The 27,034-nt window shown below is 54.9% G+C and overlaps 2 protein-coding genes across 13 annotated transcripts; one reads left to right on the top strand and one right to left on the bottom strand.

The window, feature by feature from the left end:
- The first annotated feature begins 57 nt into the window (after positions 1 to 57).
- LOC101935891 (uncharacterized) lies at positions 58 to 8,405 on the top strand. Of its 5 annotated transcripts, none has more exons than XM_024113458.3 (7): positions 58 to 209; positions 1,452 to 2,098; positions 2,312 to 3,426; positions 3,650 to 3,776; positions 4,430 to 5,065; positions 5,683 to 5,840; positions 7,121 to 8,405. In XM_024113458.3, exons 2-7 carry the CDS (start codon positions 1,525 to 1,527, stop codon positions 7,127 to 7,129), a joined length of 2,619 nt encoding a protein of 872 aa, XP_023969226.1. In that variant the 5' UTR covers positions 58 to 209; positions 1,452 to 1,524; the 3' UTR covers positions 7,130 to 8,405. The 5 variants fall into 5 exon arrangements, with proteins under 5 accessions (XP_023969226.1, XP_065429946.1, XP_005313334.1 ...); XM_005313277.4 differs by having other exon boundaries at positions 70 to 228; XM_065573874.1 differs by lacking the exon at positions 4,430 to 5,065.
- On the bottom strand, positions 7,370 to 27,034 carry LOC101934491 (neurotrophin receptor-interacting factor homolog). Of its 8 annotated transcripts, none has more exons than XM_005313272.5 (5): positions 26,831 to 27,034; positions 25,605 to 26,418; positions 24,994 to 25,131; positions 23,805 to 23,903; positions 13,071 to 14,132 (listed from the first exon to the last, which is right to left on the bottom strand). In XM_005313272.5, exons 2-4 carry the CDS (start codon positions 25,884 to 25,886, stop codon positions 23,862 to 23,864), a joined length of 462 nt encoding a protein of 153 aa, XP_005313329.1. In that variant the 5' UTR covers positions 25,887 to 26,418; positions 26,831 to 27,034; the 3' UTR covers positions 13,071 to 14,132; positions 23,805 to 23,861. The 8 variants fall into 8 exon arrangements, with proteins under 8 accessions (XP_065429948.1, XP_005313329.1, XP_065429947.1 ...); XM_065573875.1 differs by lacking the exon at positions 26,831 to 27,034 and adding an exon at positions 22,292 to 22,514 and having other exon boundaries at positions 13,071 to 14,101; positions 25,605 to 26,815; XM_065573876.1 differs by lacking the exons at positions 13,071 to 14,132; positions 26,831 to 27,034 and adding an exon at positions 7,370 to 9,259 and having other exon boundaries at positions 25,605 to 26,815.

Raw genomic sequence — 27,034 nt, 5'->3', positions numbered from 1 at the left:
CAGGCCTGTCAGAGAGGCGACTGTAGGCAGCGATTGGACAGACTCTGCTGTCACACCGCGGAAGGGCTGGACTTCTATTTACCCGCCCCCTCACCTCCCAGCAGCAGCAGCCAATAGGCAGAGCCGGGCCTGTATCTCTCTCTGCCTCGGGTCGGGGCCTGGGCCTGGAGACCAGGGGACTCTCCCCATCACCGCCTGGAGCCCTCTAGGTGTCCGCGGGCGGTGCCGGTCTGTGCTGGGGGCAGCGAGCTGGGCACGGGCATGTTTTGGCTGGGGACAGGGAGCTGGGTTATGGGTCGGAGGGCAGGGAGTTGGGAGGGGCCTGTCTTGGCCGGGAGGCAGGGAGCTGGGTTATGGGGTAGTGAGCTAGGAGATGGGTTATGGGGTTGGGGCAGGGAGCTGGGTCCGGGGGTGAATGGGTAGGGAGGGACATGGATTGGCTAGGGGTCAGGGAGCTGGGGCAGAGACCTGGGTTATGAGTGAGGGGCAGGGAACTGGGTATGCGGGTGGATGGGTAGGGGGGCAGGGATGGGCCTGGCTTGGCTAGGGGGTAGGGAATTGGGTTATGGGGTAGAGGGCCAGGAGGTGGGTTATGGAGCAGGGAGCTGTGGGATGGGGCAGAAAGCTGGGTTCTGGAGTGGAGGACAGGGAGCTGGGTTATGGAGTGGAGGACAGGGAGTTGAGTATTGGGGTGGATCGGAGGGGCATGTCTTGTCTGGGGGGGGGCAGGAAGCTGGGTTATGGGGTAGCGGGCCAGAAGGTGGCCTATAGGGTAAGGAGTTGGGTTAAGGGTTGGAGGAGCAGGGATCTGAGTTGGGGGGCAGGGAGCTGGGTAATGGAGTAGTGGGCCAGGCGGTGGGTTATGGGGCAGGGACCTGGGAAAAGGGGGGTGTCTATGTGGGGGGCAAGCAGTGTTGGCAAATGTTGGCTGATCTGTTCTAGCCTTGGCCTGAGTGTCCTGTGCTGACTCCTGGGTATTTCCCTTCCTTCTCTAGGAGGATGCTGCATTGGGGAGGGAAAGTGCGCCCTTCCCTCGGGTTGGGCTGCCATCTACTTGTCCCGCAGTTCCAGTCCTGCATGGCCCAGCAGGGCGTGCGGCTGGTCGGGTTCCCTGAATGCAGGTTGCAAGTCTGTCTGGCCAGGAAACAGTGGGCTGATTGCCATGGGCTGCAGCTGATGTGGAGCTGAGCGCATGTTTGCAGGCAGGGCAGACCAGGCTCAGGGTTTGAGTCACAGGTTTTTCCTCCCTGTGACTGGATCAGGGCAGGTTTGTGGGTTGCAAGCAGGGCTGTTAGGCCTCTGAGTGCTGTCCCTCAGTGCATCAGCCCTTGCAGAGCACCTGTGTGGCTGCCTGGTGCTCTTTCCTCCCAAGGTGTATGTGTTACCAGCAAATCCTTCCTTCGTTCTCCCAGTGTCCGTGTTACTAGCACAGACCCTCTTATCCCTGCCAGGTGCAAGCTGTTTCCACAGCAGCCAGCTCTGTGTGGTACCACCCGCTGAGCAATTCCCATCTAAACACCTGCGATGCGTCGGGACCGGCCCCCGGAGCGGGCGGCCAGCTGGCCGGCTGACCATGTCATGGTGCTCATCTCCTACTGGGCAGAGGCGGCTGCTGTGCACGATTTGGGCTCCCATGGCAGGAACAGAGTTGTCTATGATGGCATCTCCCAGCGCCTGTCCAAGCTCGGCATCTACCGCACCGGGGACCAATGCCGGGAGAAGATGAAAGCTCTGAAGGTTGCTTATCGCAAGGCCAAAGAGAACAACGCGGCTGGGAGGCCGCCCATGCGCTGCCCCTTCTACGAGGAGATGGACCAGATCATGCAGCGCTGTGTCAACACCCGCTCCAGCCTCCTTGCGGAGAGCGGCGAGGGGCCCGGCACTTCGGACAGGCAGGAGGGCACAGCTGCCCCGGAAAGTTGGGAGGCACCAGCTTCAGCCTCTGACCATTGGGGGACCCAGGCCACTGAGAGCTGGGGATGTGAGGAGCCGGGCTACATGCTCCCTGAGGTGCAGGACCCGCTAGGCGAGGTGCAGGCTGTGCGGGTGCAGGTGAAGGAGGAAGAGGCATCCACGGATGAGCTGCCACACGAGCCCGGTAAGCCCCCTTGTTGGCGAAGGTTCAGCGGGTGCTAGGAGTCCCTCCTGCACTGCATTAGGGGTCGGGGGTCGTGTGGGGGATCCTGGCCTATTCATGGAGGGGATTTTGTTTCCCTGGCCGACATGTGGGGGTGAGCCACACTGGTACAACGGGCTGCGTGCCAGGCCAGGTGCGCTGTGGGCCCTCACCCTGCATTCTTTCTCTCTCCAGACCCTTCCCCATCTGCATCGGCGGAGCCCCAACCGGCCTCCCGGAAGCTGGTCTCAGCGCTGGATCGGCTCGTGCACCTCCGGGCCAGGAAGCGCAAGGCACGGGAGGATGGGCCGCTGGAGACTCCACGGGGACCCAGCCAGAAGCACGGGCGCAGCCAGCTGGAGCTGAAGCGGGCGAGGCGCACTGGTGCCTGGAGGGCGGAGGAGAGGCAGAGCCTGGCCGAGTTCATCCAGCATGACCGGGAGATGCGGCGGGAGGACCGAGAGTTCCAGGCCCAGCTCCTGGAGAAGCTCTTCCAGAAGCAGCTGGAGATGGTGGGGGCCCTGGCCCAGCCCGCACCCCCACTGCAGGAGCCAGAGCCGGTGGTGCGGGTGGGAGCTGGGCTCCAGTTCCACGCTCTGCTGGAGCAGGTGGTGCGAGCACAGGCCAAGGGGCAGCCGACTGAGGCAGCCGGCCCTGCCCCTGCAGGAGCCCTGGAGCGAGAGGGGAAAGTGCCCCCCGCCGTGCAGTACTGGACGGCAGACGAGATCCTGCGCTGGCTGGTGCCGCAGCAGCCGCTGATCGGGCAGCAGCCTTGGAGCGAGCGGTGTCGGGAGGGGCTGCCGGGCCCCCTGGCCTCACGGGGAGATGGAGAAGGGGGGGAGAAAGAGACTGATCTCGCCTCCTCCAGACGAGTGACTGACACCTGTCAGGGGTCCAAAGGGCTGGGGGGAGCCCAACTTCTCCCTCCCCTCGGCGGGGAAGCCCAACAGATCCATGCCAGCCTGGATGCCAGCGAGGCCGGTGATGGTGCCAAGGTGAAGGGAACTATCCTGCGTCGCCACGACATGGAGACGCAGCGCCAGCGCTTCAGGGGCTTCCTCTACCGGGAGGCCGAGGGGCCCCGGGAGGTTTACGGCCACCTGTGGGAACTTTCCCATCGGTGGCTGCAGCCAGAGACCCGCACCAAGGAGCAGGTGCTGGAGCTGCTGGTTCTTGAGCAGTTCCTGAACCTCCTGCCTGAGGAAATGCAGAGCTGGGTGCGGGAGCATGGCCCGGAGAGCGGCCAGGAGGCTGTCGCCCTGGCAGAGGATTTCCAGCTGGTTCCCCAGAAGCCCGGGTGGCCGCCCCAGGTGAGCACATGGGATGTTGCACTTCCCCTGGCCTCGCCCCATGGGAGCAGAGTGGTGTAGGGAGTGATGGCACCAGAATTGCTGCTCGCCCTGTGCCTGGTCCATGGTGCAGGGGACGTTTTTTGACTCCTGGCACTGCTGTGGCTCCACGGTATGGGCCCGTGTGGTGCTGGGGACAGTGCCTGCACGAGCTGGCACTAAGCAGAGACACTGGTTGTTTCAGGTGCGGGTGCCAGCCCAGGAAGGGGCCAGGGATGTCGGTGTGGTGCAGCGGGCTCTGCTGGCCGAGCGGCAGAGGGCGCCCCAGGGGGCCAGCGGGCAGGAGAACGGCTGGAACGGCGGCTTGTTGGGTGAGGGCTCCTTTCCCCAGCACTGGATTCTGCTGTCTCGGAAGCACTGGGTGGGCTCCAGTGCAGGACTGGTCTCTGGTTTCTGGGGGTTCAGCTGGTGTGGGCCCCGGGGGGACTAGCAGGAGATACCATGAGTTGCCCCTACGTTGGCTGCGCATGCCTGCAGCACAGGACAGCCGGCAGTGGGTGTTGCTGTACTGAGGCTAACAGCCCCAGAGCGTAGGGAGGGTTAGTGCCAGTGAGGTGCGTCTCTGACTGATCCCCTCCCTCAACCCCACCAATGGGGCTGAGTGTGCTATGGAGATCTCCAGGGAGGTGGGGGAGGGTCTCTGTACATGTGCCCTACGTGAGGAGGTATCAGGGAGTGCGCTCCCTGCCACCCGCTCTCGTTAACCTGTGGAGAATGTCCCAGGGCAACTTCGCTGTGTCATCGGTACCTCAGCCATGGGTTCCTGAGATGACCCTCCCGTGAGCCAGTGTCATGCTCTCTTCCCCATTACCGAGCTGAGGCCAGTGACCCTCTCTGACTGGCCCAAGTTCCCAGAGTGTCTGGGCGCAGCCGGATGAACTCAGCATCCCGATGCCCAGCCCCTTGGCCCCAGACTGGGCCTTGTCTCTCTCGAGCAGTAACTCTTGGTGATTTATTCTCCCAGCTGCCACGCCGGGCGCCCCGCTGGCGCAGAGACCGAGCCTGGGGGCGATCAAACCAGCTGCTCCCCAGCCCCTGTGCAACAGAGTGGGCTCCAGGCAGGGACAGCAAGTGGAGAATGGCTTAGAGCCACTGCAGAGCACCGGGCACCTGCGGCAAGCAGAGAAGAACGCTGCCCCAGTGCCACGCCCAGCAGCTGGGAAGGCGACCGAGCTGTGCAGTGCTGGCCCAGGAGAGCACGTGGGGACGGACGGTGTGCCACAAGGCATAGCCACCATTCAAGGGGGCAGCAGTGTCTCGGAGGTTCAGAATGGGGTCACACAGCTGCCTGTGCCCTGCGCCCCATGTGAGCAGCAGGCACCTGCTGGCCTTGTGCGGACGGAGTGTACCGGCTCCAAGGGTGACTGGACCTGTAGTCCCCAGCGCAGGAGCTCTGGACGTGCTTCCCCGGGGCTGGACGGTCCCTTGATCGGGGATGTCCTGGAGACATCCTTGGACTCCCCATGGGAAGGAGAGGGCAGTGCAGATAGAGTGCCAGAGGACGGCGCAGCCTACCCTGGGGCACGGCCCCGCTGCCTGGGCTGCACTGTGCTGCGGGCTGAGCTGGACGCTGCGCGGGAGGAGCTGAGAATCACCCGAGGTAGGCACTGGCCGCCGGGAGAACCATGGCTGGGGGGGGGCTGTGTGCTCGGCTCGTGGATCAGATGCTGTCATCAGGGACTGCTCTGTCATCAGCCCTGGCCTGATTGCTGCACCCTTGGGTCTCGTCTCACAAGAGGCCGAGCACCCCTGGGCTCCTGGGGCCGGGGAAGAAAGAGCCTGCACCTCTGGGGATTTAGCCCATGCTGGCACCGTGTCCGTGGGTGAATTGAATTCCACCCCTCAATGCCAAAGGCCAGGCTTTGGGTCCCTGAGCTGTCAGTCACTGGGGCAGTCTGTAGAGACAAAAGAGCAGAGCTCCTGAGCTGGTGTCTGGCCCCTCAGCTGCACCCCACCCCCTGGGCCATTGCGTGCATTAATGGAGTAACTCCATCAGCAGGCAGTGTTAGCGAGCTGTTCCACAAGTGGCTGGGGAGGGTGCTGTGCTGGTTTCCGTCAGCAGGCAGCAGTGGCAGGCTATTATCCCAGGGGCTGGGTGGGAGAATGGCTGGTTCCTGTCAGGAGGCGGCAGTAGCAGACTGTTATCTCAGGAGCTGATGGGGCTGGGCTCTGTTCCCAGCTACGGGGCGAGACTCATGCAGTGTGTTTGTCCTGCAGCTTCCACACTGTACGGGCTGAGTGGCACCCACTTGCAGGGCCTGGCTGAGGCCCTGGGCACCATCTCGCGGATCCTGAACGACAGGAGGCCGACAATGAACAAACCCCCCTGGGGTGCGTCCGAGAGCCTGGGCATGGCCATGACCCGACAGACACAGGTAAGTGTCCAGCTGGTGCCCTGCCCTCCCTGGTGGGAGTATGCAAGGCTGCCTTGGGTTGGGCTGCACGGACCCACCAGAGTTCAGCCTGGCAGAGGGCACCACGGTGTGGAAGTTCCCCATCTGTGGCCCCCCATTGGCTTCCTGCCAGTCACAGCTGAGTCAGTTCCTTGCCTCTTTCCTCTTCCTCTCTTCCCCCCCCCGCCCCCCCGTGCTCGGAGTCTGGCTCGCCCCATTTCTCCCCTTCCAGAGTCTCCCCCTCTGCTTGGTGGCTGCGTGTGCCCATCCCCATGGCACCTGGGCCTGGCTCACCTTGTGAGGGAGGATTGGGCGACGACAGGCTCAGAGCTCAGCTCTGGGAGAGCCTGGAATGAGCCAAACCTGCAAAGTCATACCCAGAGAGTGTCCTCCCCGCCCCCACACACTCCTTCCCCTGGGTCTGTGCTAACCCTGCCCCCCATCCACCCCCCTTTGCTCCTGGCAGCTTGCGCTGCTGCTGGCAGCTGCCATCAGTGCTGGGAAGGCTGGGTGGATTTTCTGGCAAATTGGGACCATTCCTATTGCTCAGCCTGACCCCAGCATGACCTGGCCAGAGAGAGCCCCCAGGACTCCTGCCCCAGCCCTGCCCTGCTCTCAGTAGAGATGCAGGTTTCCCTGCAGGACAGGGCTGTGATGGGCTCTGGCCTTGATCGTCAGGTGCTGAGTCCCAGCCCCTCTGTGGGATCGTCTGAGCTGTGGGTGCTCAGCCATTTGCATCAGGGCTGGGCCTGGAGGGGATCAGAGACCTGTGGCTGCTGCCAGCTAACAGGGCTCTCCCCTGGCTTGGCGGCTGGCTGTGGGGTGGGAACTAAGGGCACTGGGGTCTGGCCCTGCCTCCCCAGGGGCACATGCTGATGTTGCAGTGACTGTCTGGGGGGTTTTCCAGACCCACTCCTCTCTGCTCTGTCTGTGCAGGGTGTGTATTTCCTTCCCTGGAGCGAGTGCTGCTCTCTGGGTGCCTGCTCTGCCCCGCTCTGTGCTGGCGCTGGCATCCAGGTGCAGACACTCCAGAGCGATGCTACAGGCAGCTGGAGGGCAGGCCGGCGCTGCCTGCTTAACAGCCTCCTCCACTGCATCTTCCCAGGGAAGAACTGGTGGCCAGCACACTCCAGCAGTGCGGGCCGTTTCCCCCGCCCAAGACACGTTCAGTGACTGGTGGATGCAGGGCTCCTAGTGTGCCCAGCTGGGGGCTGATGGGCTGGGCTTGGCAACTCCTGTTCTCACTCTGTCCCTCCCTGCAGCTGTCCTGAAGCCCAAGTGCCTGGCAAGCAGCTGGCCGTGCCGAGGAGCCCACACGATGTTCAGCAGCAGCATCGGCAGCACCAGGGAGAAGGTGACGACCTCCCACTCGATCCCAGAGCCGCTAGCATCGAGCCCCGTACTCGCGGCAGCGCCTGCAGCAGGGAGGCCTTGGACAGGACCTGAAGGGTGCTGGGCCGGCTGCCTGGGGGTGTTGGGAGCTGGATCCAGCCGGGCCCATGCTGAGCCAGGGCAGCTGGCGTCTCGTCACTGGACTTTCCAGGGAGCCTTTCCTACTCGACTAGCTTTTTGATACAGTGTCCCCAAAGCCCCCTACTTTCCCCTTCACTTCTCAGGTTGGTCTCAATAAAGCAATGCGCAGAGCTCTGGGCCCGGTGTGTGCAGAGCATGGGCAGGTAGAGCCCATTGCTCTGTGCTGACTGTGGCTGTTGCTCTGGAACAGACTCTGTAGCTGTAGCTCCATTGGCCCAGCAGCAGCCTGTGTTCTCAGTGGGAGTGCTGGGTGCTGAGTTCTTGTTACCACTTAGCCCCACTCTCTTGGCCTGTCACTGTGATGGGGCAGAGGGGTTAAAGGTGAATCCCAGCTCCTAGCACTACAGGGCATGTGGGACAGTGCTGGCTCTGTCCCTTAGCGTGGCATGCACCAGCCTGACCTTTGTTCCAATGGATCCACCTTCCTGGGAGATAGAGCCTGGGGTGCCAGCTGCCTCCTTGCCTGTCAATGCCCGGTACCCTCAGTGCAGACTGCAGTCTTCATCCTTCTCCAGCCAGAGGAACCCATCGCTTTCCCGTCTCTAGCCACCCCTGCTCCAGGGGGAGGAGAGAACGGGTTTGTGCTGAAGGGCTGAGAATAGGTGTGTGCTGCTCTCCTCAGGGAACCCAGAATCGTGAGCCCCTCCACCTCAGCAAGAGGGAGCTTTGCTGGAGCTTCAAGTATGTGGCAGCTCCCTGCCATCCCAGTCTGTCCGCCTCACCAGCAAATGCCTTGAGACTTTGTCAGTCTAAACCTTGCCTTGCACCCCAGTCCCCAGAGATGTGTCTGCAGTGTCCAGTCCCTCTTACTGGCACTCACAGAAACTAAGTTCGCTCCCTCCAAAAAGCCAGAGCCTGCACCTGCTTGTTCACTCAGCTGAGGTCTCACCCTTGAATGCACAGTACTGAGATGGTTTTGTAATAAATAATAAAAATAAAGAACACAGCTTGAAGTGATACTAGGCAGGAATAAGAGACAGAAGGATTACAAACAAAATAAAAAGAATATGCTTTCTCGTGCCTAAAACTTAATTTTAGCAAACTGGATCTTTGCCTAAAACAATTTCTGGCTCCCAGCACCTGCTGCCCTTCAGGCCCAGAGGATGTGCCATTCACAGCCCTAAAGGGTTCTGTTCCGAATGTTCCCTAAGTGGTAGATAGGGAGGGAGGGAGCCCCTCAGCTTTTTATAGCCCAATGAACCTTTGAACTGTTTTCCAGTGATCTATAACCCTACATAAAGATTTTCTCCCCTGCTGTGCACGCAGACACCATGCTGTCTCCCTACTCCTCTTCTCCAATTGGCTCAATTGCTTTGTCTACCTTATATGCAAATGTATTGCCGTTGTCTCTGGTGTTACCCTGCTTAGTTTGCAGTGGAGCACAAGTAAACAGGCCAAACATTTCTTGTCTAAGGCCATCTTATGTATCCATTGCCTCCAAAACAGATTTTAAGAACGTATTTCCAGCACCCAGGCATATGGAACTTGTTCTACTCAACCTGCCATATACCATGCAAAGATACTTGTAACCAGTGTGTCACCAGTTTTTACCTGATACCTACAGGACATAGTTTAGCTAAATATTCTGGCAATGGGGTGTTGTGCACCCTTTGCCAGTTGGAATAAAGGGTCTCTTAGGGTCACACCTCCCCTCTCTTACCGTGCTGCAGGAGCATCTGCTGAATGGCTGAACTGGAGGTTGTGGGTCAGAATCCTTGTTCCAGGACAGGGCATCTGCTGCTACGTTTTCTCTCCCTTTAATGTGCACAACTTCCATGGCATATGCTTGGGATGTTGTGCTCCACCCAGCAGTTTGGAGCTGGTGCCTTTGGTTTTGTGTAACCACACCAGTGGAGACTAGTCAGAACCTGGAATTTTGTGTTAAGAGATAGGGCCTGAGTTGGTTAATTTCCCATCAAATAACATCTTTCTTTTATGTGAGAGAGTAATTGATGTCCCCTAAACAGTTTCTTGCTCAAGAATACAAGGGGATGCTTTGTTGCTATCCCCCCGCTTGCACTGGTACTGCACTTAAACCACTGACTGGTTCAGCTGTATGGAGTTCAAATGTTTTGTCAACATCTGGACTGGCCAGAACAGGTTGTTCGGACAAGACTTTCCTTAGCAAAATCCTCCTGACAAGTCTTTGTCTACACGGCTTTGGTTTTGTCTTGCACAAGTCCGCCGTGGTGAACACAATGTCACTCAACCCATGCACAAAATCATCAGTAACAGTTAACGAAGCCCATGGAAGGCTGGACCTGCTTTTTGGTCTAGGGCACAGGCCAGTTAACAGTAACTTCCACTTCCAAGGGAGCAGGAGAGAGTTGGCCGCCCTCTTCCCTATGTCCAAAGTAAGGAACATTGCTGTTCCTGTTTTACATTAATATGCCTTTACCATAAGGCCTGCATCTCTGAATTTTGAAGATTCAGCCCCCAAGTGTTTGTTGTGAAGTGACCAGGGGTTGCTGATGTTGCTAGATCAGTGATATAAGCTCCTGCAAAGTCTTGTAATCTGCTTAACACATGGTTGATTGACAAGTAGTCCCTGCAGTAATTAATCCAAAAGCAACATTTTAAACTCATGAAGTTCCATGTCTGTAAGAAAAGCAGATTTCTTCTGTGCCTCATTGTCTAAAGCAGGGGCAGGCAAACTTTTTGGCCTGAGGGTTTCGTAAATTGTATGGCGGGCCGGTTAGGGAAGGGGTCGTGGCCCAGCCCGCACCTCCTATATGCCTCCCCCAGGACTCCTGCCCTCCCCCCCCAGGACCCCTGCCCCATCCAACCCCCCTCTTCCCTGAGGGCCCCCCGGGACCCCTGTCCCATCCACACACACACACTCCCTGTCCCCTGACTGCCCCCTGACCCCCGCCGCCCCACCCAACCCCTCTCATTCCTGACAGCCCCCCTGGGACACTTGCCCCATCCAACCACCCCTTCTCCCTGTCCCCTGACTGCCCTCAGAACCCCTGCCGCCCCATCCAACCCTCCTTCCTGACTGCCCCCCCGGGACCCCTGCCCCCATTCAACCCCCTGTTCCCCCCCCAACCACCCCAACCCCTATCCACACTCCCGCCCCCGACCACGAACTCCCCTGCCCTCTATCCAACCCCCCTGCTCTGTGCCCCCTTACTGCGCTGCCTGGAGCACCAGTGGCGGGCGGCACTACAGCCGCGCCATCCGGCTGGAGCCAGGCCAGGACGACGCTGCCGCTACCAAGCAGCTCAGAGCACCAGGTCAGGCCGGGCTCTGCAGCTGTGCTGCCCAGAGCATTGCGACGGCGACAGAGCGAGCGAGCTGAGGCTGCAGGGGAGGGGAGACAGCAGGGGAGGGGCCAGGGGCATGCCTCCCGGGCCAGGCAGGACAGTCCCACGGGCCAGATGTGGTCCAGGCCATAGTTTGCCCACATCTGGTCTAAAGGAATTTGCCAGTAACCTTTCACCAGGTTAGTCATACTTGGATATTTTGCTTTGCCTAAAACATCTCGGTTTGGGGCATACGGTATCCATCAGGAACTGTGGCAGCATTAAGTTTTCTATTATCAACACAGAACCTTACAGACTTGTCTTTCTTAGGGATCAACACAACAGTAGACGCTCAGGAGCCATCAGACTCTTGACTTATCCCCGTTTCCAGTGTACCCTGTATCTCAGTATGAATTTGCTCCTGTGATTTGCAAGGGGTTCTGTGTGCCCTGCTGGGTGCAGTTGGGATCCCGCAGTATCAAGCCTACGAACGGTCTTGAGTCCTCCCTAGCATGTTAGGAAATACCTGCTTGTGGCTTTGCAGCACAGTCATGATCTCTGCTCTCTCAGTCCGCGTTAGCTCTCAGTGCTCCCAAGTAACGAGTCATCCGGATGTTCAGCCACCAGATACTGAGGTGTGTGAAGTCCCAACCCCCCCTTCAGCACAACAAATCCCAGGCACAAGGTTTTCTCGATTGTGCTAGGCTTTGATTTAGTCACGTGCAATGTCTGTGGGGCAACTTCACGATGGGATTTTTTACACTACATGTGGCTTCATCCTCCCTTTCCACAAACCTGGTGCAATTCCTCCCCTGAGCTTTGCGGGTTGGGCCTTTTTCCAGGGAATTGCCCTGGCACTAAATCCCCCAATCCAGAGGAGTCTTCACAAGCATCCTGCTCATACCAGGCCTGCTGTGGGGGCTGACTACCAGTGAGGTGAGTTTGAACCACTTCCTTAACTCCTTCCTGAATCTTTGTACATAGTCCCTGGTTCCCCACTCCCATTCGGAGTCCTGGATGAGAGCCAAGATCCCCCCCCCCCCCTTTCTCCCATACAGGAGATCAAATGGGGGTGAACCCTGTAGATTCCTGGAGAACATACCAACAGGCAAATAACTGATAGGGTAGCACGTCATCCCAGTCACTCTCCCTCTCGTTTGCATATATTCCTGGCATTCCCAGGCCCAGTGCTGGGGAAGGCGGGCGGCTCGGCCTTGCCTAGTGCTCCGGGAGGCTGGTGGCTTGGCCCGACTCTGGCGGGGGGGAGGGGCCTCAGGGGTGGGGAGCCCGGCGGCTCAGCCTGGCGATTGGGTGGGGTGGGTCGGGGGACCGGTCACAGAGGCTCAGCCCGATGTGGCTTGGGTGGGTGGGCCAGGGCTCCTCCAGTCGCAGGGCCCCCTCAGAGTCAGGGCTTCTCCTTTTACAGGGTGGGAGGGGGTTTCAGAGCTCCGGTGTGGGGCGGGAGGGGCAGAGCCTTGGGCGGAAGGGGTGGGGCCGGCAGGCTTGCCTTCCCAAAGCAAGGGTTCACCCACCACCCATCAGGACAGGGCCTGGAGCAGTCGCCCCAATTCGCCCTACGGCTCTGATAGGCATTGTCTGGCACAAGGACAGAGAAATGTTGAAAAATATCAACCAGGGTAGAACTTTGGGATATTAAGAGAAATTACTTAAAAGGCGGATCCCAACTGATAGCAGGGGCAAGTAATGAAATACAATCCTTGAAATGAATCAAACTTAAAATGCCTCTGATAAGAAAAGGATTGAAGAAATCTGTTATACACCAGCGCCATCTACTGGATACCAATGGAAGCGGCAAAGAAATGAAAGAGCTAAAAGCTAAGCACTCCCTTGGCACGTGTCCAGTGGGAATCAGAGGGTAGCCCCCTCCAATGAGCCCTGAAACCAGGGCATGTAAACTGAGGTCACCAGATGCTTAGGAGAGTTGACTGAGCCCAACACAAGAAGCAGCAGAATCCTAAATGCGAGCGACTCCTGGAGCAGCTGTGTGGAAAGGACTCTCCCCAATCTCAGTGCCAAGCGGAAAAGTGGAGATTCCATCTCAAAGATTATATTTCCCCTTCTGTTCTTAATATCAATACTTGAGTTATTTTGCTGAGTCTACACTCCCTAGTGAGACCTCACTAGAGAGAAGTATAAAAATATCGCTCGAGCCTACAGGGGTGTAATCAGGAAGCCCAAAGTACAATTGGAGTTGCAGCTAGCAAGGGATGTGAGGGTAACAAGAAGGGTTTCTACAGGTATGTTAGCAACAAGAAGTGTGGGACCCTTACTGAATGGGGGTGGCAACCTAGTGACAGATGGTGTGGAAAAAGCTGAAGTACTCAATGCTTTTTTTGCCTTGGTCTTCTCAGACAAGGTCTCAGAGTAGCAGCCATGTTAGTCTGTATTGCAAAAGGAACAGGAGTACTTGTGGCACCTTAGAGACTAACAAATTTATTTGAGCATAAGCTTTCGTGGGCTACAGCCCACTTCATCGGATGCATAGAATGGAACATATATTGAGGAGATATATATACACATACAGAGAGCATGAAAAGGTGGGAGTTGCCCAACCAACTCTAAGAGACTAATTAATTAAGATGAACTGTTGTCAGCAGGAGAAAAAAAAACAACTTTTGTAGTGATAATCAAGATAGCCCATTTAAGACAGTTTGACAAGAAGCTGTGAGGATACTTAACATGGGGGAAATAGATTCAATGTGTGTAATGGCTCAGCCATTCCCAGTCTCTATTTAAGCCTAAATTGATAATATCTAGTTTGCATATCAATTCAAGTTCAGCAGTTTCTCGTTGGAGTCTGTTTTTGAAGCTTTTCTGTTGCAACATTGCCACCTTTAAATCTGTTACTGAATGGCCAGAGAGGTTGAAGTGTTCTCCTACTGGTTTTTGAATGTTATGATTCCTGATGTCAGATTTGTGTCCATTTATTCTTTTGCGTAGAGACTGTCCGGTTTGGCCAATGTACATGGCATTGGGGTATTGCTGGCACATGATGGCATATATCACATTGGTAGATGTGCATGTGAATGAGCCCCTGATGGCGTGGCTGATGTGATTAGCTCCTATGATGGTGTCACTTGAATAGATATGTGGACAGAGTTGGCATCGGGCTTTGTTGCAAGGATAGGTTCCTGGGTTAGTGTTTTTGTTCTGTGGTGTGGTTGCTGGTGAGTATTTGCTTCAGGTTGGGGGGCTGTCTGTAAGCGAGGATTGGTCTGTCTCCCAAGATCTGTGAGAGTGAGGGATCATCTTTCAGGATAGGTTGTAGATCTTTGATGATGCGCTGGAGAGGTTTTAGTTGGGGGCTGAAGGTGACGGCTAGTAGCGTTCTGTTATTTTCTTTGTTGGGACTGTCTTATAGTAGGTGACTTCTGAGTACTCTTCTGGCTCTGTCAATCTGTTTTTTTCACTTCAGCAGGTGGATCCATTGTCTACAGCCAAGCTCTAAGATACAACCGCATTTGCTCCAATCCCTCTGACAGAATCATAGAATCATAGAATATCAGAGTTGGAAGGGACCTCAAGAGGTCATCTAGTCCAACCCCCTGCTCAAAGCAGGACCAATTCCCAGCTAAATCATCCCAACTTATAATCAATCTTTCTGTAGTTAATAAACCTGTTCTATATTTTACCTAAAACAGTGTGTTTTGCTCAAAGTGCTTGGGAAATCTCAGCTCAGGTACAAAAGCTGCTGCATGTCCTCTCCACACTGAAGGAGGGGTGGACTGGGTAATAAACTTACTCTGGTCAGGTTCTGCCCAGGGCAGGACGGTACAGCTCAGGGGCCAAGGCCGGGGAGAATTAGCTGATGCCTTTCGCTGTGTGATTCATGAGAGGCTTTGGGTAGCTCCATGCAATCTAGCTGGGTATGGGGCTCCACCTGCTGTGGTGCTGAGTGATAACAGCACCCGGAGGGGTTGCTGCCTGTCACTAGCAAAACATCCTGAAAGACAGCCCAGGCTGGAGAGTTAAGGGGGTAGAGTGGCACCCCACTTCCAGCTTGTACCGTGAGGATCCCATCATAGGGGGGGGTCAGCCCTTATAGAGCAGGAGGCCCTTTCCCTCCCTGGGGCACTGGGGGAGGCAGCTCCTATAGAGCAGAGGGCACCTTCCCTTCCCAGGGTGTAGGTATCTCTTTTCTCACCATAGCTGTGCCCCCTCCCACCAGAGAACCCTCTGTCTCTGCAGCACCCCACACTGGCCTTCTCCCCCCCCCCCCCCCCCCCCGAGGGACAGGCGCTGGGCAAGGGGCTGCCCTAAGGCCTGGAGACTGAAGTGCACAGAGCCGGCCGTTGGCCCTAGGCTGGGGCGTTACATACAGAGGGGGCATGTCTGGAGCACGGGCTGGAGGCTGGTACCAAGGCCAGTCCCCCAAGGCTGGAGATGGCCACCCAGCAGGGAGGAGCTGCCACCTCTGGGCTCCACTCCCAAGCTGTGCCAGGGTGGGAGGTGCCAGGCATTGTGAAGGTGGAGAGGCCAGATGGAGCCAGCCCTGACCTGGGGAACAAAGTAGATCAAGCAGAGAAAGGCACTGTCATGAACATACAGCTAAGGGTAGCATAAAATCCCTCCTTTACCTGTAAAGGGTTAAGAAGCTCAAATAACTGGTTGGCACCAGACCAAAAGGATCAATAAGGGGAGAAGATACTTTCAAATCTGTGGGGGAAGGTTTTTGCCTTGAGCTCTGTGTTGTTGGTCTCTCGGAGACAAAGAGAGAGACCAAGCAAGTAATCCAGCTCCTACTGAAATGATACATCTAATATGACAGAAATAGTAAGTAATAGCAAGAGACAAACACCTACAAGATCTCTATCAAGCATTCTTAAAACTACAATACCAACCTGGGGCTGGTTTTGTTCAACATCTTCATTAATGATCTGGATGATGGGATGGATTGCACCCTCAGCAAGTTCGCGGATGACACTAAGCTGGGGGAGAGGTAGATACGCTGGAGGGTAGGGATAGGGTCCAGAGTGACTTAGACAAATTGGAGGATTGGGCCAAAAGAAATCTGATGAGGTTCAAGAAGAACAAGTGCAGAGTCCTGCACTTAGGACGGAAGAATCCCTTGCACTGTTACAAGCTGGGGACCGACTGGCTAAGTGACAGTTCTGCAGAAAAGGACCTGGGGATTACAGTGGATGAGAAGCTGGATATTAGTCAACTGTGCGCCCTTGTTGCCAAGAAGGCTAATGGCATATTGGGTTGCATTAGTAGGAGCATTTCCAGCAGATCAAGGTGTGAAGCAAGGAGATTCTTTTCCCCAAGAATCAGGCAGGCATAGACAATACTGAAGGGGTTTATTCACCGTACCTGGAAGACTGATAAACAGCTTCAAAAGTATGGTCCTACAGTAACCAATTATATACATTTTTCTTATCATTTCATTTGTATTTATCTTGTACTTACAGAGACAAACATTGTTTCAGAGAGCATGATAATGACAGGAGCAGAACATATGCATACAACTATTTTGATAACATCAATTATCTATGACTACCTTAAGGCGAAGGGGTGGGGGTGAGTATTCACAGATATCCGGAGAGCTGTGGTGGGGCTTTGTACTGTTCTTTCTTACCGAGAGGCCGAGTTACTGGGTGAACATCTGACCATGTAAGTCTATCAAGTGTTTACAGCTGCCACTGTCCTTGGGCCTCTGGTATTTCTGCTTGTTAGTGTAAGCAGAGTCAGAATGAGCTCTCCCCTGACATCTGGTGGTGAGTTGTGGAAAAGGACTTCAGGAGCTGATCTCAGTTGCATGGCACACCCACCCTGCCTAGCATGAAGGGACTGCTTGCCCAAATGGTCACTTTGGCTGCTGTGGGACCCCTAGTCCCTTTGTTATTGGGGCAGGAGTAATAAAGTGTTGTTGTCCTGGTTATGGAATCAAGGACAGTAGAACTGTACTTGGCATTTTATGACAGAGGGACTCACCCTCAACTAAGTAACACTTGCTAGGCAAGGGACATGGGCTCCAAAGCCCAGTGAACTGAGAGAGGCTGGGGATAGGTATGTGTACCTGGTAGTGTGGGTCCCCTTCTGAGGGCCCTAAACAGTACTTTGACCCCCCTCCTCTCTCCACTGTGTAATAACATTACTAATTTTGACTCCATTAGGAGTCTTGTTACATGCTGCAGAGTTGAAATCACTGATTCCTAGGTCTAAGCATTAGACCTACTTCGGGCAAGTGGTTCTGAGTGTGCCAGCACTGAGGCTCCCCTATTAACAGCTGAAATCACCAAAGAGCTGAAGTTACTGAGAGCTGTGTTAAGTGTGTGTGTGTGGGGTGAAGACATATTGGTGAGCGGCTAGCAGGCTGGCTAGTGGAGAGGCGCAGCTGGCAGTGAAGACTGTAGCAGAATCCTGCTGAGAGGTATGGCAATTGGCCGTTGACCTGAGCAGCGGAGCATGGAAGCTGCCCCCCATACTTCCCCCCAGGCTGGGAGGTAAACTCTGCAGATGAACTTCTGAACTCTGGGAGCTGCACTGACCAAGGACAGAAACTGTGGGTGGGGGTGACTGTTGGGTTGCTGGACTTTCCCCTGAGGGGAAAAGGACACTGCCAAACTTACTGGGGGGGGGGGTGTCTTTTGCTCATGGTTCGTGTTATGAATCCTGTTTGTGGTGTTTCCCCAACATAATGCCGCAATGTTTCCCTCCTTTATTAAAAGGCTTTTGCTACACTCAGACTCTGTGCTTGCGAGAGGGGGTATTGCCTCTTAGAGGTGCCCAGGGGGGTGGTATGTAATTGTCCCAGGTCACTGGGTGGGGGCTTGAGCCGATTTTGCATTGTGTTAGTGAAACGGAACCCCTAGATACTGAACCCGGCCCTTGTTGCTGCCAACTCTGATGGGCAGAAGGGCTACATTAGTTACGTGGGTTTCTGTCTCAGCTGCTAACTGAATTTTTAACTCTTGCCTAACAGGGAAGTGATTATTCCCCTCTATTCAGCACTGGTGAGGCCACATCTGGAGTATTGCAGCGAGTTTTGGGCCTCCCACTACAGAAAGGATGTGGACAAATTGGAGAGAGTCCAGTGGAGGGCAACAAAAATTATTAGGGGGGCTGGGACAACTGGGTTTATTTAGAAGAGAAAAGTAAGGGGGGATTTGATAGCAGCCTTCAACTGCCTAAAGGGGGGTTCCAAAGAGGATGGAGCTCGGCTGTTCTCAGTGATGGCAGATGACAGAACAAGGAACAATGGTCTCAAGTTGCAGTGGGGGAGGTCTAGGTTGGATATTAGGAAACACTATTTCACTAGGAGGGTGGTGAAGCACTGGAATGGGTTACCTAGGGAGGTGGTGGAATCTCCATCCTTAGAGGTTTTTAAGGCCCAGCTTGACAAAGTCCTGGCTGGGATGATTTACTTGGGGTTGGTCCTTCTTTGAGCAGGGGGTTGGACTAGATGACCTCCTGAGGGCTCTTCCAACCCTAATCTTCTATGATAGCCATATGTTAGATTTTAACTCCTTTATAAGTCCAAGCAAATTCACTTCAGAGAGGTTGAAACAAATTGTTTTAAGCCACTGCTTTTAATATTCTAACCCTGTCCCCTTTGGACCAATGTAGTCAAAGAAGTAACCACCCTCTTCAAAGCACCTCAGGACAAGTGCACCTGGGCAGTGAGAGCAATGTGGGAGATACTAAAGAACTGAGAATTGATGATTGTAAGTAAACTTGCATTGTTCCCTGGTGTAACTGCTGAACCGCACGCAACTCTAGTCTGGGAGCACTGCTTGTGGGACTGTATTGTGTGTGTAGCACATCCAGGCAATTGTGTCTACATTTAAGGTTAAACTGCTTATTATGTATTAATGTGGTTCTGGGTGTATTAACAAATTGTCGGCTGGTTAAGAATAGGTGAGTGTCTGGATTTGAGAAATCCTGCTCAGGTTAAAAGTTGACTGAAAAGATACTAGCATCACACTAGTCAGCTAATGCTCCTTGGCCTTTGTGCAAAGGGGCTCTCCTGTTGGATTCTATTGGAGTCTGCAACGGGTGCCATGGGGATGGGGGCACTTCCCAAATCTCCCCAGGTGTGGCCCTGGCAGTGGGTGAGTGTGTCCTACTGGAGCCCTGCTCTGTGGGCAGCAGTGACTGGGGAAGGGGACCTCACCCAGATGTCCCTATAGAGTGGAGGGCCCTTCCTCTCCTGGGGCACTCTGTGCCTCAAAGGAGCACCCTGGAACCCCCATATTCACCACTGTCATATGATTATGAGATGGTTCAGACAAAGCAGGCCTTATAAGCTATCTGCTGAAACCCATTGTTCTAGCCAAATGTGTATATCGCTAGTACGTATCAAGTTATGAGATTGTGCTGTATGGTTGTTCCTGAGATGTGCTATAAGTTTGTTAGGGACATACAAAGAAGGTAACTACTCCCAGGAGGGTGCTGCACGACCATGAATCAGCAGGGGAGGTGTAGTCAAGGGATTTATAATTCAATGATGGTTGAGCAAGCACCACACAATGGGGACTCCTCAACCCCCTGACTCAGTTGCACAAGACCACACCAGGGGGATCGCTCAGCCCAATGACTCAGCAAAGCCCACCAGGCCACGTCTGGGCAAGGATAACCGGGTAAGGGGGGGGGGGGAATAGCTCAGTGGTTTGAGCATTGGCCTGCTAAACCCAGGGTTGTGAGTTCAATTCTTGAGAGGGCCACTTAGGGATCTGGGGCAAAATCAGTACTTGGTCCTGCTAGTGAAGGCAGGGGGCTGGACTTGATGACCTTTCAAGGTCCCTTCCAGTTCTAGGACATTGGATATCTCAAATATTAATAAATAAAAAAAGCTAAGGATAAAAAATAGGTAACAGTGGCACCATGCCTTGGTCTCCTCCCCCACTTACACTGGAAACAACTGGGATGCTGAGACAACAAAGATCATCTGAGAAGACTGGTCCAGGCTTCAGGGGGAAGTCTATGTATTAAGGACTGTAACATCCAGTGGGGGGAGAACATTGCTTGATCTAAATACTGCCTACTGTAATAAGGTTTAAAATTTAGGTTGTGTGCTTATTTTTATCTTCATTGGAAACCATCTGTCCTTTTATGTCTACCACTTCATAAAATCATAGAATATCAGAGTTGGAAGGGACCTCAAGAGGTCATCTAGTCCAACCCCCTGCTCAAAGCAGGACCAATTCCCAGCTAAATCATCCCAACTTATAATCAATCTTTCTGTAGTTAATAAACCTGTTCTATATTTTACCTAAAACAGTGTGTTTTGCTCAAAGTGCTTGGGAAATCTCAGCTCAGGTACAAAAGCTGCTGCATGTCCTCTCCACACTGAAGGAGGGGTGGACTGGGTAATAAACTTACTCTGGTCAGGTTCTGCCCAGGGCAGGACGGTACAGCTCAGGGGCCAAGGCCGGGGAGAATTAGCTGATGCCTTTCGCTGTGTGATTCATGAGAGGCTTTGGGTAGCTCCATGCAATCTAGCTGGGTATGGGGCTCCACCTGCTGTGGTGCTGAGTGATAACAGCACCCGGAGGGGTTGCTGCCTGTCACTAGCAAAACATCCTGAAAGACAGCCCAGGCTGGAGAGTTAAGGGGGTAGAGTGGCACCCCACTTCCAGCTTGTACCGTGAGGATCCCATCATAGGGGGGGGGGTCAGCCCTTATAGAGCAGGAGGCCCTTTCCCTCCCTGGGGCACTGGGGGAGGCAGCTCCTATAGAGCAGAGGGCACCTTCCCTTCCCAGGGTGTAGGTATCTCTTTTCTCACCATAGCTGTGCCCCCTCCCACCAGAGAACCCTCTGTCTCTGCAGCACCCCACACTGGCCTTCTCTCCTCTCCTCCCCTCCCCCCCCCCCCCCCGAGGGACAGGCGCTGGGCAAGGGGCTGCCCTAAGGCCTGGAGACTGAAGTGCACAGAGCCGGCCCTTGGCTGGGGAGTTACATACAGAGGGGGCATGTCTGGAGCACGGGCTGGAGGCTGGTACCAAGGCCAGTCCCCCAAGGCTGGAGATGGCCACCCAGCAGGGAGGAGCTGCCACCTCTGGGCTCCACTCCCAAGCTGTGCCAGGGTGGGAGGTGCCAGGCAGTGTGAAGGTGGAGAGGCCAGATGGAGCCAGCCCTGACCTGGGGAACAAAGTAGATCAAGCAGAGAAAGGCACTGTCATGAACATACAGCTAAGGGTAGCATAAAATCCCTCCTTTACCTGTAAAGGGTTAAGAAGCTCAAATAACTGGTTGGCACCAGACCAAAAGGATCAATAAGGGGAGAAGATACTTTCAAATCTGTGGGGGAAGGTTTTTGCCTTGAGCTCTGTGTTGTTGGTCTCTCGGAGACAAAGAGAGAGACCAAGCAAGTAATCCAGCTCCTACTGAAATGATACATCTAATATGACAGAAATAGTAAGTAATAGCAAGGAAATGTGTTAGATTATCTTTTGTTTTAGCTTGTGAATTTTCCCTATGCTAAGAGGGAGGTTTATTCTTTTTTTTGTAACTTTAAAGGTTTGCCTAGAGGGGAATCCGCTGTGTTTTAAATCTTATTACCCTGTAAAGCTACCTTCCATCCTGATTTTACAGAGGTGCTTCTTTTACTTTTTTCTTTATTATAAAGTTCTGTTTTTAAGAATCTGGTTGGGTTTTTACTGTCCTAGAAACCCCAGGGTCTGGTCTGTGCTCACCTTGGTTACCTATTTGGTTGGTATATTATTCTCAAGCCTCCCCAAGAAAGGGGGTGAAGGGGCTTGGGGGGATATTTTGAGGAAACAGGAACTCCAAGTGGTCCTTTTCCTGAATCTTTGTCTAACTCACTTGGTGGTGGCAGTGATACCATCCCAAGGCAAGGAATTTGTGCCTTGGGGAAGTTTTTAACCTAAGCTGGTGGAATATAAGCTTAGGGGGTCTTTCATGCAGGTCCCCACATCTGTACCCTAGAGTTCAGAGTGGGGAGGGAACCCCAATAGGCCCCATGGCAGAGCAGTGCTGGGGAGTTCCCAAGCCTGGCCTGGGGGCATCATCCTGTGGAGCTCTGGACTCGTGTCTGGGCTTGGAGCAGTTCCTTGGAAGTCAGATGGCCTGCGTCCCCGTGCTCTAGCCGAGCTGACCAATCTCCCTTCCTCGCTCTGCTCCATAGCTTCACCCTGTGTGGTAGGTCCCTGGCTGCCCTGGGGGCCATGTCTGGGAACACAAGGTGCCAGGCCAGGAGCTCGCGGTGCTGTGCTCACCACAGTGCCATGAAGACCTCTGCTGTAGCCCCCTCAGAGCTAGCTGGGAGAAGCAAACACTGCTCCCAGCTGTCTGAGGCTCAGTGGATTGGAGCTCCCCAGAATCACGTGGCAGCACTGTCCCTGGAGCTTAGCCCCTGGGGACGAGATGCCCCGTCATGCTTTCCCCAGCCAGGGGTCCCAGAAAGGCCCCATCACCAGGGAGCTGAAAAGGCAGGCTCCTTTTTTGTAGCAAGCACTTGATGAGTACTTAAAGGGCCCTGGTTCCTCACCTCATTTCTCATCTGCCTGTGGATCTGTGGCAGATGATGGCAGCGGTGGGATGGTTACCAAATGCACCCAGCAGACGGTTGGTTGCGGAAGGCACCAGAGGCATCTTGCCATAAGGGCAGTGGTAAAACAAGGGGCCTACTAGAGGGAATAATGAAGAAATGGCGTAGAACCATCGCAGACCTGTGTGGAGGGAAGGTGGAGCATTGCGAGGCTCATCACGGCACACCTGATTGCACAGCTGGAGAAGGATGATCAGTCTAAGAAGCAGGTTCCAGACTCAAACGGGGCTAGAAGGGGGTGCGGGAACAGCAGAGGGAGCAGCTGGAGTGGCAGCAGGGTGTCCACAAGATCCAGTTACCCGTCCAGAAGGGCGTCTTCATGACCTGGTTCCCTGTCCATAGATCTGAAGCGGATGGAGTTGGAGCGGAGAGCAAAGGAGTCGCAGTTGGAACAACAAAGGCTAGAGGACAGTGAGAGGCAGCGAAAGCATGGGGCAGAACAGCAGGAGAAGCAGCAGAACCATGAATGGGAGATGGAGGAGTGGAGAGGCAAGGGGTAAGTGGGGAAAGACTCTGAGATGCCAATCCCACAGGGAACTTAGGCTCCAAATCATTGCCCCAGTTTAAGGGGGGGGGGGAATATAGATGCCTGCTTCACTGCCTTTGAGAAGGCTTGCAACCTGTGGATCAGCACTGCTGTCTTACCCCACCCACTCAGTCCCAAAGCTAGAGAAGCGTATAGCCAGATGGAAGGTGTGGAGACTGGAGATTATGAACTGTTCATAAAAGCTTTGCTGCTTAAGTTTGAACTGATGCCTGACATGTATAGGAAAAGATTCTGAGGTCTGCAAAACACCCTGGGTCACCAACAGAAGTCACCACCCAGATGGGAGAATATCTCCGCAAATTGGGTAAGGGTGCAGGGGTCACTATGCTGGAGGATTTGTATAACCTGGTTGGGTTGGAGCAGCTGTGTGAGATCCATCCAGCAAGGAAGGAACATGGGGGTGGGGGGGCAAAGGGGAGGGAGAAGCGAGGGCAAGGTGGCATTGAAAAAGGGGAAGCCGTGGCAGGGCACAGAAGTCCAGAGATTGGGGTGGAGGCAGAAGGTAGTAATCTTGGTTGAAGAGGTAGGTGGAATAAGCTTCCAACAGCCCCTTCTCCCTCCCCTGCAGGAGTGCCAAGACTGGAACAAATGCTTCAGAAACAGTCTCAGCACATCTGCATGCTCCAATTTCTTCCTTCTGAGAAATGCAACCTCCTCCGTCTTCACACCCAGCACTCTCATGATAATGTGATTAATGAGCAGAGCTTCCCTGGCTGCAAGGTAGACTCTACACAGCAGGAGGCCAAGCCTCTTATAACATAATTGAGGTTCACAACTCTACCCCAGGCGAATGATGAGTTCAAGTCTCTGCTTCCTGCTCCCATCATTACTGATGCCCTGGGGCTTTCACTTAGTTATAGCTGGACTCCTTCTGACTATGAAAGGATACTCTGGGAGAAGCCAGCTCAGTGGCACAGTGGGTCCATGACTCACTGAGAGTATCACAAAGGCCTCCCTCCATCATCACCCCAACACAGCCAGAGAGATGAGACAGGATGGAATTGGGAAGCTCACAGCTGCTTTGCTGGGATCCCAGTATTTCCCTTCATTCACTGATGTCATAGAGAGGCTTTAACCCATTCCTCACCTGTGCAGGCGCCTCTTGGGATCTCCATTTCCTCAGAGCCCTGGGGACCTGGGACACTCAGCTCGTTCTTTTGTTCCATCTGGGAAACAACAGGAACTGCTTGCAGGAGAGAAAACAAGGAGATGTCAATAATTTCTGAAGTAAGAAATGTATGTTGGCCTGGCAGCCAGAACACGTGCGATCAGTTTCTGACTCTCAGATTTCCTGTGTGACCTTATGTAAATCCATTTCTTAATAATCGGGTGTGTGATGAAGTGGGGATTTCCCCTTGTTATGTTGTACATGAGTCTTATTGTTTTGCATGAATGCTGTGTGTGCCTCAGTTTCCCTGTGTATTGTACCAATGTCTAGGTGGTGGGAATAAGCGTGTGTGACTTTTGTAAGGGTTACTCCAGCTGCCTGCATGTTTGCTGTGGCCACCCCTAAATAACTTGAGACCCAGGAGGGGGACACGACCAGATGACTCTTGCAAAGGCCAGAGGAGGAGCAATGGGCAGGGCAGGGGCGAGGCAGTTGGAAGCAAGTCAATCTCAGCTGGCTTGAGGCTCAGGGGGAGGATCAGAGCTCTGGCTCTGGGCTCCCCTCTCCCCAAGATGGACTTGGTTGAAAGTCACCGATTTCTGTGCTAACAAGGTCTGCCCTATGCTGTGTTTCTGTCGACTAATAAACCTTCTGTTTTACCGGCTGGCTGAGAGTCACGTCTGACTGTGGAGTTGGGGTGCAGGGCCCTCTGGCTTCCCCAAGAGCCCTGCCTGGGCAGACTCACTGTGGGAAGTGTACGGTGTGGAAGGGGATGCTGAATGCTCCAAGGTCAGAACGAGGAAGGTCAAAGCTGTGTAGGGTGACCAGATGTCCCGATTTTATAGTGACAGTCCTGATTTTTCACATGTGCTGTCTGGTCACCCTAAAGCTGTGTGAGTTTCTTGCCCTGGAGACAGTCTGCTCAGAGAGAGGAGGCTCCCCCAGAGTCCTGACTGGCTTCGTAGGGAGTAGTTCCAGAGCATCGCCCGGGGACTCCGTGACAGGGTGTGAACATGCACTCCGAGGAAGGATGATTAGCCCCACTGACATGGGAAGGACAGTCTCCCACACAGATTATGGGGAGAGCAGACACTGACCAAAGGAGCCAGGCCAGAGCCTTGAGTTTAAGTTGACCCAGCCAGCCCAGAGAGTAAACAGCAGCTAATACCTGAGCCTTCCCCAGCAAGCCGACATTCCTGTAGTTCTCCTGCATGATGTCCCTGTACAGCTCCCTCTGCTGCTCATCCAGCAGAACCCACTCTGCTGAGGTGAAATACAAGGCCACCTCTTCAAATGTCACTGGCATCTGGAACAAGCGGCATCCCCCCACTTAGGCTTGGTCCACACTGGGGTGGGAGATTGATGTAGGAAACGCAACTTCAGCTACGAGAATAGCGTAGCTGAAGTCGACATTTCCTAGATTGAACTAAGTTTACTTACTGCGGGTCCACGCAGCACAGGCAAGCTCCCCCGTCGACAGCGCTTCCTCCTCTCGGGGAGCAGGAGTTCCGCAGTCGACGGGGGAGCGCTTCTGGGATCGATTTATCACGTCCAGATGAGACGCGATAAATCGATCCCAGAAGATCGATCTCTACCTGCCGAATCAGGCGAGTAGTGTGGACCTAGCCTTAACAACTGCCACTGCTGGGTCAGCCAGCCCCCCACCTAGTCAGACCAAGAACAGGGGCAGAGGTGTCATTAACTGATTCACCAGTGACAAAGACAGGAGCTGAAAACTGCCTTGGAGACAGACACCCCACTCACCTCCCATGTTCCTACCTGGGGCTGATGTTTCCTAGGCTGTAGGTGGATGAGCTGGAAATCCTCTGCCAGAGACACAGCCTCCTCACCGCTCTCTGGGCCACCCTCCTGCACCCAGCTCTGCATTTCCTCAGGCAGGAGGCTCAGGAACCACTCAAGAACCAGCAGCTCTAACATCTGCTCCTTGGTGAGAGTCTCTGGCTGTAGCCGGAGATGGGAAAGTTCCCACAGACATCTGTAAGTCTCCCATGGCCCCACGGCCTCCTGGTAGCAGAAGCCCCTGAAGCACTGGCGCTGCATCTCCGTGTCGTAGCGGCACAGGGCGGTTCCCCTCACCTTGGCACCATCACCAGCCTCCCTGGCATCCCATACTCACTGCTGCTCAGTCACTGTCTGTGGCAGCACCAGCAAGCTTGGGAACTCCCCTGCCATCCAGCACTGCCCTGCCATGGGACCTTTCTCTGCTTGATTCACTTTGTTCCCCAGGTCAGGGCTGGCTCCATCTGGCCTCTCCAGCTTCATAGTGCCTGGCACCTCCCACCCTGGCACAGCTTTGGAGTGGAGCCCCGAGGCAGCAGCTCCTCCCTGCTGGGTGGCCATCTCCAGCCTTGCGGGACTGGCCTTGGTACCAGCCTCCGGCCCATGCTCGGTATGTAACTCCCCAGCCTGGGGCCAAAGGCCAGCTGTGCGCCCTTCAGTCTCCAGGCCCTAGGGCAGCCCTTTGCCCAGCACCTGCCCCTCTGGGGTGGATGGGGAGAAGGCCCAGTGTGGGGTGCTGCAGAGACAAAGGCCCTGGGCTCAGCCAGCAGGTTCTCCTGTGCGGGGGGCACGCCTATGGCAAGAGGAGCAAACAGATCAAAGAGAGAAATGGGAGAGAGAGGCAGAAGACAAGGATCCTTCAGCTATTCCCCTTTCCAGGGTCTGGTAACCCCAGCTCCCTGCCCATCCCCCACTTCCTCATCCCCTCCAGCTCCCTACCCACAACCATCCCCTCCAGCTCCCTAACCATCCTCTCCAGCTCCCTGCCCACAACCATCCCTCCAGTTCCTTAACCGTCCTCTCCAGTTCCCTGCCCACAACCATCCCTCTAGCTCCCTAACCGTCCTCTCCAGCTCCCTGCCCACAAGTCCTCTCCAGCTCCCTGCCCATCCCCCACTTCCTCATCCCCTCCAGCTCCCTGCCCACAACCATCCCCTCCAGTTCCCTGCCCATCCCCCACTTCCTCATCCCCTCCAGCTCCCTACCTATCCTCCCTTTTTGCCCCTAATCGCCCCCTCTCCTCTCTGCGCTCCCTGCCCAAGCACATCCAGACTCCACTCCCCGGCTCAGAGCAGGACCGGCTACTAGGCCTCCCCCCACTACATAAGGGAGGGGGCTGCCCGGGGCCGGGCCTACCCAGGATGCTCCCGGGTTTAGGCCCAGATGCCCCACCCAAATGCGGGGCTTTC

The sequence above is a fragment of the Chrysemys picta genome, chromosome 20 (genome assembly GCF_011386835.1).
Source record: "Chrysemys picta bellii isolate R12L10 chromosome 20, ASM1138683v2, whole genome shotgun sequence".
Classification (NCBI taxonomy): domain Eukaryota; kingdom Metazoa; phylum Chordata; order Testudines; family Emydidae; genus Chrysemys; species Chrysemys picta.
Note: the sequence above shows the minus strand (reverse complement) of the source record. Positions and strands in the feature narration are given on the sequence as shown.

Excerpts from the sequence above, each read along its gene's own strand:
- LOC101935891 (XM_024113458.3), top strand. The coding sequence starts at position 1,525 with ATGCGTCGGGACCGGCCCCCGGAGCGGGCGGCCAGCTGGCCGGCTGAC. Across the intron at positions 3,427-3,649 it reads AGCCCGGGTGGCCGCCCCAG|GTGCGGGTGCCAGCCCAGGA; the intron begins GTGAGCACATGG and ends TGGTTGTTTCAG. Across the intron at positions 5,066-5,682 it reads GGAGCTGAGAATCACCCGAG|CTTCCACACTGTACGGGCTG; the intron begins GTAGGCACTGGC and ends TTTGTCCTGCAG.
- LOC101934491 (XM_005313272.5), bottom strand. The coding sequence starts at position 25,886 with ATGCAGCGCCAGTGCTTCAGGGGCTTCTGCTACCAGGAGGCCGTGGGG. Across the intron at positions 25,132-25,604 it reads CTAGGAAACATCAGCCCCAG|ATGCCAGTGACATTTGAAGA; the intron begins GTAGGAACATGG and ends CGCTTGTTCCAG. Across the intron at positions 23,904-24,993 it reads GCTTGCTGGGGAAGGCTCAG|CAGTTCCTGTTGTTTCCCAG; the intron begins GTATTAGCTGCT and ends CTCTCCTGCAAG.